The sequence below is a fragment of the Streptopelia decaocto genome (assembly GCF_964273445.1).
Source record: "Streptopelia decaocto genome assembly, chromosome: 1".
In the NCBI taxonomy this organism is placed as follows: domain Eukaryota; kingdom Metazoa; phylum Chordata; class Aves; order Columbiformes; family Columbidae; genus Streptopelia; species Streptopelia decaocto.
In genome coordinates, this window is record NC_138663.1 from 18920361 (window position 1) to 18932747 (window position 12387).

The following is a 12387-nucleotide window of genomic DNA, read 5'->3' on the forward strand; positions in this document are numbered from 1 at the left end:
TGGGCAAGTGATGCATGTGGAGCTGCACTAGGGTCTAGTGGGTTGCTCATGACCAAGTGGGGCCCACTGAGTCACAAGCAGGAGCAGCTTGGGACTCTTCAGCTTGAGAAAAGAGAATAAGGACAGACTTCAGTTCTCTCAACGCATGTGTCCAGGGCAGGCTGAATGCTCCGAGCATCTAAGACGTGTTCAGGAGCACAAATGTATGACAGAAGGCATTTTGAAGTGCATCTGCAGATAAGAGGAGGTGCCCAAAGATGTCCCACAGCTGCTAAGCATCTATGCTTAGGTAGAATTGAACCCTAAGTTTTGTTGACCCTCACTGAAATAGCACTTAATCATCACATATAGATACCTACATTAAGGTTTCATAATGTCTGAATCTGAACCAAGGAGATTGTAATAACAGGGAGTTGAAGGGCTGTCATGGAAGAGACACTGGGCTGGGAATCCCTAAAATCTGATTGAGAAAGGTTTTACTACAAGGTAGGGGACTCACCCCACTTCAATAAGAGACACATGAAACTAAAAAAGGTGGTAAGATTCTCTGAGACTGATGTGTTTGTGTGTGGAGAGATGACCAAATTCACTTCTCCTGCTCTGCAAAAGTTGTATTGCAGCTGCTTTTATATAGTTCTGTCATTTGTGTTGGTAAAATTTATGGTAAATTGTAGAAAATTCCTTGACATTTGCCACAGTTTATTTTTCCTCTTTTGTTGTTTGTTTTCAGTCTTCTGCAGAAATCTGATCACCACAGCACTGCTTGCCAAAATACCACAGAAACAGGGTAGGGAGAGCTATGGTGATCTTGCCAAAGAATTTAGATCCAACATGCTGCACAGTGTACAGGGTGCTGTGCCTCCAGTAGACAGTGACACACTGGTTCATTTTTGAACTACTACATTTTATGCATCTCTAGTTTGTGTTAGGTTTAAATATATTTGCACTGTTAATCAGAATGCTACACAGTATAATGCATTTAGGTGTCTGCTTTGTTACTAGGGATTAAAAATGTTTTAATTGGCTATTTTGGGATAATGATCCTTAAATTCCCTGTCTCATCCTTCTTCCCAGTTTTTCCATAGTCATGCAAAACTTAAAACTGGAGGATGAGCATGGGTCTACAAAAGGATATTTTAGTCAGGGTAATAAGAAAATATCATGAAACAAATATCAAGTATTTCCTGAAAGGAAGTACAAGAGGACTTGGAAGTCTTTAAGTTTGATGAATATGTTGTCACTAAACAGAAGATCAACATATGTATGCAAATTATCTACTCCTGTCAGTTTTCCCCTTACCTTGTTGAGAAATATCCTCCCCAAATCTTGAAGAAAATACTTTGTCCAGTCACTACATTTTCCACTGTCATTTCAGAATGTTCATGGTTGAATGAAGGATTGAAGGATCTCTAAAAATCCTTGGTTTTCATCTGATACAAGACAGGAAAGTTGACTTTTTAAGGAATATACATCTCAGTTTCCTGAACAACCTTACTGTTTCTGTGGTGAGGTGTTTCGGGGAGAGATTTTTTTACATTTTGTAATGTATCTTTGAGGCCCAAAACTAAATCTCATAAACCTGTTAACAAGGTCTGTTAGGCTGGGAATTTTAGGGTTTGTACTCAAAATGAGTAGAATCAAGGTTTAAAAAGCTGAATTAATTTGTGCTAATATATGCTTGTATTGTTTTCCATATGCATATGAGAGGACTGTCTAAGAACAGTTGTGTTTTAGTAAAATTTACTATTAGAAAATATGTCTTTCTTTGCAGTAGGCATAAAAACTGAGAACAGTGGTGAGCTTTCTTCTACATATGTGTCCACATATATTTGAACTTTGTTGAAGAACACACTTGCTTTTCTGCATTTGCAGTGGATGCCTGTATGTTATTTCTACAGAGAATCCTATGTGTGTTCTTGCTTTTGTTTTAAACCAGGCTATTATAGAACAAAAACTCTCATGCATTCTTCTTACCTGACCTACATACATCTTTTCTCTTCCACTCCCACTCCTCACAGTTGTCCACTTCTTTCTCCTCAAGTCACAGGCAAAGGCTAAGCAGAGTAATTTTTAAGACTGAGATTTATTTCCCATACGCAACTTATTTATAAAAATCCCATGTAAAAAGTAATCTCCTGTGCTACAGTGCTTTCTCGAATTATGCAAAACATGACTGCTTTCTTAAGCAGTACATTTTCAGATGAAATACAGAAAGCAGGCATGGTATCTCGCTGGCGAACACTGACTCTTCAGTTCCATCACTAACAGTTGAACTTCTTGTATAAAGCTCATGCTTTGTAAGTCAGAATTATTTCTTTTAATGGATGAAATATCCTAAATATTCCATCTAAAACTATTTTCATGATCAGTCTTAGGAGATCACTGCTCCAATTTTTATTGGGAGTGTGAGACTAACTTTGCTTCAGACCAGCTGCCTGTCAATCAGATCTCACTCACAGATGCCTCAAATAATCTTCTCTAATTAGAGAAGAAGTAACAGTTCAGATTTCTTTGCACATTTCAATTCTGGGTGATGTGGGTTATTGTTGGGTTGGTTTGGTTGTTTTTTTCTCCATCAGGTAGACTAGTAAGCTTTAACTATAGGCAAGTCTGTTTTTCCAACTTTGTAGTTAAAACTCTCATCACCTTCTTCATGAGATATTCTTCTCTTGTGGCAATACAAGCATTATTGTATGGAGAGTCACAATATTTAACAGATTTTTATTAGTACATAGAAATATTAAAGGCATTTATTTCACAAAAAGTTTTAATCTAATTAAGGTTATGTCTTTGTTAAGATTTGTTCATCTATATATAGTATGCTTTCAATAAAGGTATGAATAGTCATAATTCATACATCAAGTTACTGCATTTAAATAAAAATAGATTCTTAGATGTGTTGGTGATTTAATCTCAACCTGTCTCCTACCTTAGAGAAAAGCCTCAGGAGCAGTAAATCCAGGTTATTTCTTCGGTACCCTGGGGAAAGCCCCTGGCTATTCTTACACTGTTTCAATTGTGCTAATATTGCAGTTGCTTTTATTTGAAGAGCAAAAAGGAGGCAGAGAAGTAGTAATTTCTCAAGTTTACAGTTCCATGCCAGTTACAAATCTTAGTTTTACCTGCCTCAAAACTTCATGTAGGTGCGTGCCTCTAAACATGTTAAAAAGGCAAAAAGAAATCAGATATGATCGGGTTACTTACTCAAGGCCGTTAGCTAGTTATTTTAAGTGTGTTGTTTCTGTATTACCCAGCACACAAGAGATGAAAAACACACTGCTTTGCTTTGTTACACCTTACAAGATGTGTGATCTTCTTTGTCATTCTCTGTTTCTATCCACCTTGCTTCATGGAGCTGACTAGACTTTCATGGAGGGGGCAGAGTGAGACCTGCCTGGCTCTTTTGTTATCCACAATAGCTCCAAATGCTACTCCAGCCAAATATCCCTCATGCTCACATTGGTGCTCAAGGGCTTTGAATGCTCTGAGCAGAGATACTCTTGTTGCTTGCTCTTCTGCCACCACCATTGTTTTTTCTTTGCATATACTCAGATGCTATAAAGCAAGCTTACATTATTATATAGGCCTAAGCCTGAGCTCTTAAACACAAGTCACCTGCATGACCCTGTGTCAAATGTATTTCAGCTGGGCTACAACACTTGGTTATACAATTTAATGCATTTTAAGGATTATCTAAGTATAAGAACTGTGCCAGTGCCTTCACTAGTATTGCTTGTGAAGTAATGGGCAATTCAGTAGAAGGAAGGAGTGTATGATCAGACCAGCACCTTCTAAGATCTTACAAATTAAAAAAAGATAATGGGAGATGAACAGGGTTTTAACAGAAAAGGAACTTAATAATCAAGCTGATAGTCCTGGCAGATGCGTAGGGGAAGCTGCGAAAACAGGACTAGGAGTGTTATATAAGGAGAAACGGCAATTTTTGATTTTAGTTCTGGGCAGACTATTGATATTAAAATAATTGTTATTGGGGAAAAAAAATCTCCTTTGCAAGGAGTCTCAGGGTTGGAATAAATACTTCTTTTTGTGTCTGACTTAATAATAGAAGTGAAAAAAACAACTGGTGGGTATTAAAGAAGAGGCATGTTCTTCTAAGTGGCTAATGTTTGGATTCTGTGGTCTGTAACTCAGGAATGCTACTTCATTGGAGTGTAGCACAGGAAGGCATAGCTGCGTATGCACTACTGAATACACTAGGCTACTTTCAATAAACATTCACCCATAAGCACAGACTCTAGTTTTGACCAATCTTATTATTCCTAGTTTTGCAGGTTTACAGTTTGATCTCTGAAGATATCCTTCCCATGGCTAGCTCAGTGAGATGGAATGCAGCACTAATAAGTATAGTAGCTTCCATGTTTGTCTTATTCCTAATAGCCACAGGCACTTTAAAGTTAGATTAACTTGTCTTTTTCTGAAAACTAAACAGTTCAATTTGCACATATGAACAGTATGGAGAAAGGAAGAGGAAGGGACAAAAACAGAATACATTTTCAGGAGGTACTGTGGGAGTTCTCATAAATGCAACAGGTCATTAATACTGCTTGGATCATCACCAGAAATCTACATTTTTATTCCCATAAAGCATGAGGTATCTTGCAAGGCAGTGTAAGGTTTTCCTTGGGCATTTTAATGCTTTTATATCTTTCTTTCTGCATTATACATGCTTAGTTATTCAGGGACCTAGAACAGACAGCTGCAGAAGCAGAGGGGAAAGACATGCTGTTTCTCTGACTTGCAGTCAGTTGGTAAAAGGTTTGGGACTGTTTCCATTATGAGTAGATTTGTGAGACAGAGACTAGCCCAACCTACATCTATCTCTGTGAATTAACTTTGTGCAAAATGTTGTGGGGTTGGTTTGTTTGTTTGTTTGATTGCTTTTCGTATAATAGTACAAGAAATAAAAACGAAGACCCAAACCAAAAGCCATTTACACTGATGGGTGCTATACAGAACCCTAGGACTCAGAGAGGCATTTTTAAGGCTATAGTTGAAAGTGTAAAATACCTAGTTTAGACAAGTAGTTCAGCTGTTGGGCAACACTGAAACCTCTTTAATATGACTAGTTACTTTTTAGGCATCCAGAAATTGGTGCTGGAAACATGATTGACAGTTCAGAACTGTCATCACAGAGTAGCTGTATAACTTCAATAGTCAGTCATGTAAAAGCACTTGGCTACTGTAGCAAAAATAACGAGTTTAATTCACTCTGAGTTTCATTTTTATTCTAAAAATACGGAGTGGAAACCAGCTGAAACTGCTGAAGCTTTACCAGGCTTGACACTGAATTGTTGGTATTTATGTGGATTCCATTTAAAACAAAAGGTCAGGCCAGACATGCTTGAAACTCAGTCCTGACTGAAAATATTTACCAGTAAGCCTGGCTCAGTTTTCTGGTTTGTGATGAGACACTCAAAGATTTTGTCGCTAAAGTCGATCCTAGATACTACACTGAAAGACAAACAGAGGTTTTTGAGTGGGTTTCCTTTGATGGGAAGCTTATGTAAGTCTGCAAAGCACCACATATTCCCATCTTCTCAAGGTTACTCAGATATGTTCTTTGTCTTTGACCATAGGAATGAAACAATGGATCCTTTTATTTTATGTACCATTAGGGCACAGTTGGAGATAGATCATCCCTAATTCTATTCCCTTCAGAGTAAGACAAATTAAGTGGACTCTGTTATAATTGCTCTCATAAGCCAAATATTCTCAGGACATACTCAAGCCATCCAAGAATTATTATAAGATATATATGGTCATATGAAATGTATTGTTTCTTGTGCTGTGGTTTATCTATTATAATGCAGTCAGGAAAATGATTTTTCCTCCTGAGCAGAATTCTGTGGAGCACACAGGAGCTTGGTCTTCCATGACGTAAGCAGTCAGATAATGTATTTTAATCTCTGGTACTAGATGCCTGCTCAATATGTCAAAGTTGAAGAAGGTCAAGAGTTCTCCAGACTTACAGCCAGAACATCTGGTTCCTTCAGAAGGAAGCAGAACCTGCTATCTGAAGCACTGCATAGAAATTCTGATTTAATTGAAGTCAGTGAAAAACAGACTTGTGCAATGGTCCGTAGAACTGAGATGAATTCTGTGTAGAGAAGGACAGAAAAGAAAATCTTGTACTATGTGATTGATGCCCAGGCTGTCTTTAATTTGATGCTGCTGCAAATTTCTGAAATGAAGGGAGAAAAGGAACAAAACAATACCAACACACCTACCCAAGCTTTAAAGCAGTTTTGTGTATGTAGTTATGGAATTTACAGTTTTCGTTGCAATTTACTGACTTAATTAATATTCCAGAAATTGCTGCCAGACAATCATCAAGAGTATCATTTTCCTTCAAACTTGCCTACCAGGGATGTGGTACTTTTTATGGTTTGAACTATTAGTATAAATAGTAAATGAGTCCTTTTTATGGTCATTTTGGGAACCCCTATTTTCTCTTGGTTGTTCTGTCTGTTTTTCTTGTGAGTGGTTAATTTACCTGTAATGAGGAATGAAAGAAGAAAAACCAGGGGGTGGGAGGGTAGGTGTCCATCCTCTTCCTTTTGTCCCAACCCCACACTCTCTCCTATCCTCCTCTATCCTTTTTATCTGTTGTTCCTATTACCTATCTTCTTTTTCATGCTTTCATTAATAAATGATGTTTAAACTTCCCTGGCTAACCTATTCTTCCCCCCCCCCCCCTCATTTTTTTTGCTGTCATTGTCCAAAGCTGTAAATTCACCACCTCTTCTCTAATCTGTTCCTGTCATAACTTTATTTCAAGCCTGCTCTCTGTCCTGCCTCAGCATTTTGAAAATGCATAACCGTCTCCCTTCTTCTCTCCTTCTTTTAAAGTGCTGATACCATATTCATGCAGCAGGGGTGTGCAAAGTGGAGACTGGGATAGCAAGTCAGGAAGGAAGTTTTTATATCCATAAAGTGGCAAAGCAGCAGGTATCTGCAAATGAATGTGCTTGTACCCGAATTCTCCCTCTATCCTGGGACCAATATGGTGGAGAAGCACACTATGAAAACACCAAACACATATTCTATTAGCAGTTTACACTATTGCTTTTATCTTTGGGCCATTTCAGCATAATTCAGGAAAGATGGAGCTAAGTCAGCCTTATTCTTAACACAATGGTAGTTTACTTTCAGACCTAATAAACAATAAATCTTTTGCTTTGTGTCTCACTGCCTGAAAAGTATTACTACCCAAAAAGTATTACTGCCTTAAAAGTTGTGTTATTTTCTAAGGGGAAGAAGCCCCAAGAAAGAGTATTAAGGGGAAAGAGAACAATTAGTAGAAGCAAAACTTTAAAATAATTTCTCTTGCTGAATGTATATTTAAAAGAGGGGAATATATCACAATAATCAATGAGGTTTTTTGCCTTCAGCCTGTCTGAGGCCATGTGGTTTGGAGATCTGATCACTAGTCCGAAAAGGAAAGCCTGTTTGCAAGATTTCTGGGGTGTTTTTTCCTGGAAAAGGTGAGAGGACAAAAGCAGAAATCTATGACATACACTTTATGCCTTATAAGGAAAGTATTCATCTTTCTGTCTGTCTATCTATCTTTCTACATACATATATAGAGAGATCCATATGTTTTAAGCTGTCACTAAATTGATATGGAGACAGGTATTTCTTTTGTTTACTGCTCTGAGAGTTAGATTAAAAATTCTAAATTTAATACACGCCTTGAACCAAGCTAATTGGATTTTCTTATTGGTTTTGCTCTTACATATTCACTGTTCAGTGTTTTCTGGAATTATGTGTGATATTTTCATCAGTAATAATAGTTCGGACTATTTGGAGAAAGAACAAAGCCAAAGTGGAAGACAGTGTTTGAACATTCAAAAGACATTGTGTGACAATCATACTTGCTAAATACACCTCAAAACATTTTGTCTTGTACAGTACATGTGTAATTTTGAAACCATTTCTAAACTGATATTTTGGGTGAGCATGACTAGCTGGCTCCGTGTTGTAAAAATCAGTCATTATTTTCTCATTTGTGTTGTGCTGTCTTCCAGAAATCTTGTTTTCTTTAGTAGTGTGATCTTTGGTTTTGTTTCTCTTTCAAACCACTGCTTTCATTCCATTTTCTTTTAAACAGCTGAATCAGGCTATCCTTTGCCCATTTTTATTCTTTCATCTTTTATTCTTTTTTTTTTTTTTTCTGCTGTGTAACTAATACGATTTTCTGATTAAATTCACTATTAATAAACATTATTTACATTATTCTGCACTTGTAATAGCATCACTAGAGGGCAGTATTGATTAAATTAGACACACTCCAGTGCTCATTGGAAACTTGAAGGCAGAAAAGCATCCACTATAAACATGCTTGCATTTTTAACAAATGGTCATGGCTTTCGTGTCCATTTTTCATCATACTCTATATGTAAAAAGTAATAGTCATCTTCATCACTATCTGTATTAGATATTGTTCTATGTAACTTTAATGCAGGTGATAGAACATTCTGTGATATTATTTTTCAAAAAAAGAATGTACCTGGAGCTTGGTAGAAAGTAGATGGCATTGAAGTTATTGTAAATTATAATTTATACTCATGACTTTGTTAGAAATAATGATTAAAGTGTTAATTTTCTATAATGACTAAAAATATAGGTTTGTTCATCTGTTGTTTCTCAAGGAAAATGTTTCCTGTGAAAAATAACTATCTTCTGATTCATTAACTGTCTCCTTGAAAAATCTTCATAGAGCATATTTTAAAATAATGGACAGCAAAGATAACCAGGATTGTAAATGAAAACACTGACTCATTTGTTCTTATTGATTTACAGGTCTCCTGACAAATGCAGCAACACAGAATCCTCGAAGGAGTGGTTTAGGCTCTGTCTGAGCTACTTAACTTAGTCAAGTTTCACTGCTGTGGATCACCATCCGTTAAATGTCATCAGCTCAACTGTCTGTTTCCCTGTATCTCATGAATGACAGCATAATTCCTCTCCCATCATGAGCTAAAGTTTGTTCTGCCATTCTAAGGATCACTGGACTAAGGAATATAGAAAAAGATATGCTTGGGCATTAGCAATACAAAAAAGTTCATGGTTAACGTTTCATCTGCGTTATACACCACTGCTGGACTTGCTGTTAGCTACATGTTTTAATCCGAAGAGTCTGCTACAATGAAGAGTATCATCCCAATCAGCCTTAGAGAAGACTGTTTTGCCTATGGGAGGACACTGAGGTGCAAAAGAGAAACTCTTCTTGTACCCTAAACTGTCTGAATTGCTTTTATTTTCTTATACTTTCAGTATATACAATAGACCAAAGAGCAAAATCTATTTTAAAGTGGACAAAATCTTACTGTTAACAGAGTTATGTCATTAAGTTGTAGGAGGTCTCTACAAAGACATGATTCAGCTTTCACAGAGCTGAGATGTTGTTTTCCAGCAGAAGTCTTTATGAAAAGCTGCAGTAAACACTAACTCAGAGACCTGCTCTTGTAATTCCACGTTTGAGAGAACGTAGTGGAACACCGAGAGAAAACAACCTATGTTTGAAAAACTCGGACAAAAAGAACACAAACTGTCTACACGGCACCTTTATTCCTCTGTACTTAGATTGACTTTCTCGTACTAAAATCATTTTCAGTTTTAACCAGTTAAACATGCCTCTTCTACAGTTCCATTTTTGATAGTTAAAGTTGGATAATACAGTATTTGCAAAGAGCATGTTTGGTCATCTGTGGCCTATGTCTCATCTGATACACCATTTAGCACCAGAAAGCTAATTAAAGAGAAAACAAAAGTAACACTTGTTTGAAAGAGATCATTAAATGTATTTTGAAAAGCCTAAAGTTATATATTTAACAGTTTTTATATGTTGTATATTTGTAGAAAATCCTATTTAACAATTAACGTGATAACTCTGACAGTCATGACAAGTGGTTCAGAGTTAAGTTGTGTTTTATTACTTCAGTTGTCTCTGAAGTGACTGGTGTCGTTTGCTTTCTTCCATTGGGACATTCTGGATGTAAAGCATGACCAGAGAGGACTGTGTAGAAAAAGCAAAGAACAATGTTGTTTATATTACATAAATGCATTCAATCATTGCACTGTTGGAAGGCATTTTTTATTTTTATTTTATTTTTAATTTTGTCTTTATGTACTGATAAAAATAGAGTGTAAAATATTTTACTCATTGCTCTTCATAGCAAGGTTTGTTTTTCTTTCTTTCTTTCTCTGTCTCTCTACTCTTTTTCTCCCCCTACTTTTATGTAAGGGTCAGTTTGAAGCCTGTTCCTTAAACCCATTTTCAGTGTTTTACCTCATTGTTAGAAAGCCCACTTTTTTGGCATTATTGGTTAGCGAAAATTTAGCAAAGACAGCATAGATGAGGGGGAAATTATGATAAAACAGAGAAACAAAATCTTTTTCCCTTTTACTGTACCTTTCAGTATCTAACTTTGGTACATGTTGGTATGATGCAATCAACAAGGGAGCTTAATTTCTTCCTGGCAAATGTATTATGGTTTCAAGTATACTACCTAATACTCCAGTTAACTTTTAGTGTTATGCTAGTTCTATTCTACTAAAGAAAAATGTATAGAAGTTGTTCAAGTGACCATAGATGAAAGGTACAAAAATGAAAAGTTGATTAAAGAATTTTATTTTAAGGCCTGCTCTAATACTGAGGCTTATTTAATGCAGAGGTTGCAGGAAACATAAGCTATAGATGATTTTGTCTTCAAGTAAAATAAATATATACAAAATTCTTATTTAATCTTAGGATTTTGACCAGTGTCAAAGTAGCAATTAAAGCCCAGCCACTTGAAAAGTGTTATGTACTGACTGCACTATAAATGACCAATGTCAGGTTTAAAATGTCATGCAATAAATTATGCTAAATACATTTACTGTACATGTAGACCTCAAGAGCCAGATCCCTCACTCTACCAACTATGTTTGAATTTATTTTAAAGGGAGTATAGTAGCCTTATTTAGTAAACACAGAACAATTAAAAATGTTACATAATTTTTGTTGCTTTACAGTATTCAGTTTTGTGTTGGTTCAGCTAAATTATGAAAAATAAAGAAAATCCTTTTATAAGTGAGACTTTTGTTCCCTGAGAATGACATCACCAAAGGAATTTCACCAGATTATAAGTAAGGTGGGGGCACAGAGAAGAAGACTGAGTGATGGAATGGGAAATTGAGGACACTGGTTGTGTTTTGAAATTTCAGTTTTACTCTTCCCTTTTCAGGTCTTGGGTACCTCCATTGTGGTATTCTCAGTTACAGATCAGATTAAGGTCATGTGTTTTCTGGGAACCAGATCCCACTAATGGACGTCTGAAATCTTTACATCTAAAATCATACCTTCCAATCAGTTCTGAATATGCAAGCTTATGTTTTTGTTTTCTGAGTACTTTAAATGCTCAACAAAATGTACATGTACATCCTTTCTAAGGTCTACTCTGGACAAAAATATCAAGGACAAGAGATTCAGATTATTCATCAGAGGCGAATTCTAATTGCTGAGTCTCTTGTGTGCAACAGACACCTCAAGGCACTTAAAATGTGTTTTGTACTTTTCCCTCCTCCCCCAAAATGTACAGTTTCAATCAAACAAAATATACTGGCTACCTTTGTCACTGTGAATTGCTACTCTAAAAGCAGTGGTGAAATGTTTCTCTCTCAGGAACAGTATGTTTTCAGAATATTGTGAACTTCTAATTTTAAAAAAACAAAGTTACATATTTCTTTTGGTTTTGTTTCTGAAAGTATTTTGTGTGCCTCTTCCAAAGCAAAATTTGAAACAGGGAGGGGAATGTCTTATTTGAATGCTATTAAATATTCTTAATTTCTCAGCTTGCAAACAAGTAACTTTTTCAAAACACACTTGGAAGAGAAGAATAAAGAAAAACACATAATATAGTAATGAGAACAAACTTTAGAATTACAGTAAACCTTTAAACATTTTTTTGAAAAAAGCTTCTGTGTAGCTTTCTGTTAGCCCAGGCAAGGGCAGATATAACTGCTGCTTTAAACATCTGGGATATCAAATGTAGCAAATATTCACACACTATAGCAATCAATATGACATGTCATTCACTAATTTCATAGTTGTGCTTTTAGCTTTTTTTTTTCCCCAATTCATCCGATGTCTGCAGAGCTCAGGTTTTATACATGTGATATCCTCAATCATTCACTTGTTTACTGAAAATATACCCACATGCTGTTGCATAAATCTTTAACCCAGACACTTGCTATCTAATATAGCCTATTCATCACAATCGTGAGTACTAATTAGAGTTTCCAGAAGAAAATAAAGAATTCAACACTGTGTGTAAAGAGTCTGTATGGCTATGAGGAACAACTGAAGTAGAAGTTGGTAAATTG

At 36.1% G+C, this 12387-nt stretch overlaps 1 protein-coding gene across 1 annotated transcript in view; it reads left to right on the forward strand.

Annotated features, from left to right (window-relative positions):
• The window catches only part of TAFA5 (TAFA chemokine like family member 5), a gene marked incomplete at both ends in the record, with an annotated part of 408803 nt that extends 397721 nt beyond the window's left edge, over positions 1–11082 (forward strand). Inside the window, one exon of the mRNA XM_082061456.1 lies at positions 8824–11082. Within this exon, the coding sequence (XP_081917582.1) occupies positions 8824–8832 (9 nt within the window). The remainder of the gene's footprint in view (positions 1–8823) is intronic.
• Positions 11083–12387: the final 1305 nt, after the last annotated feature.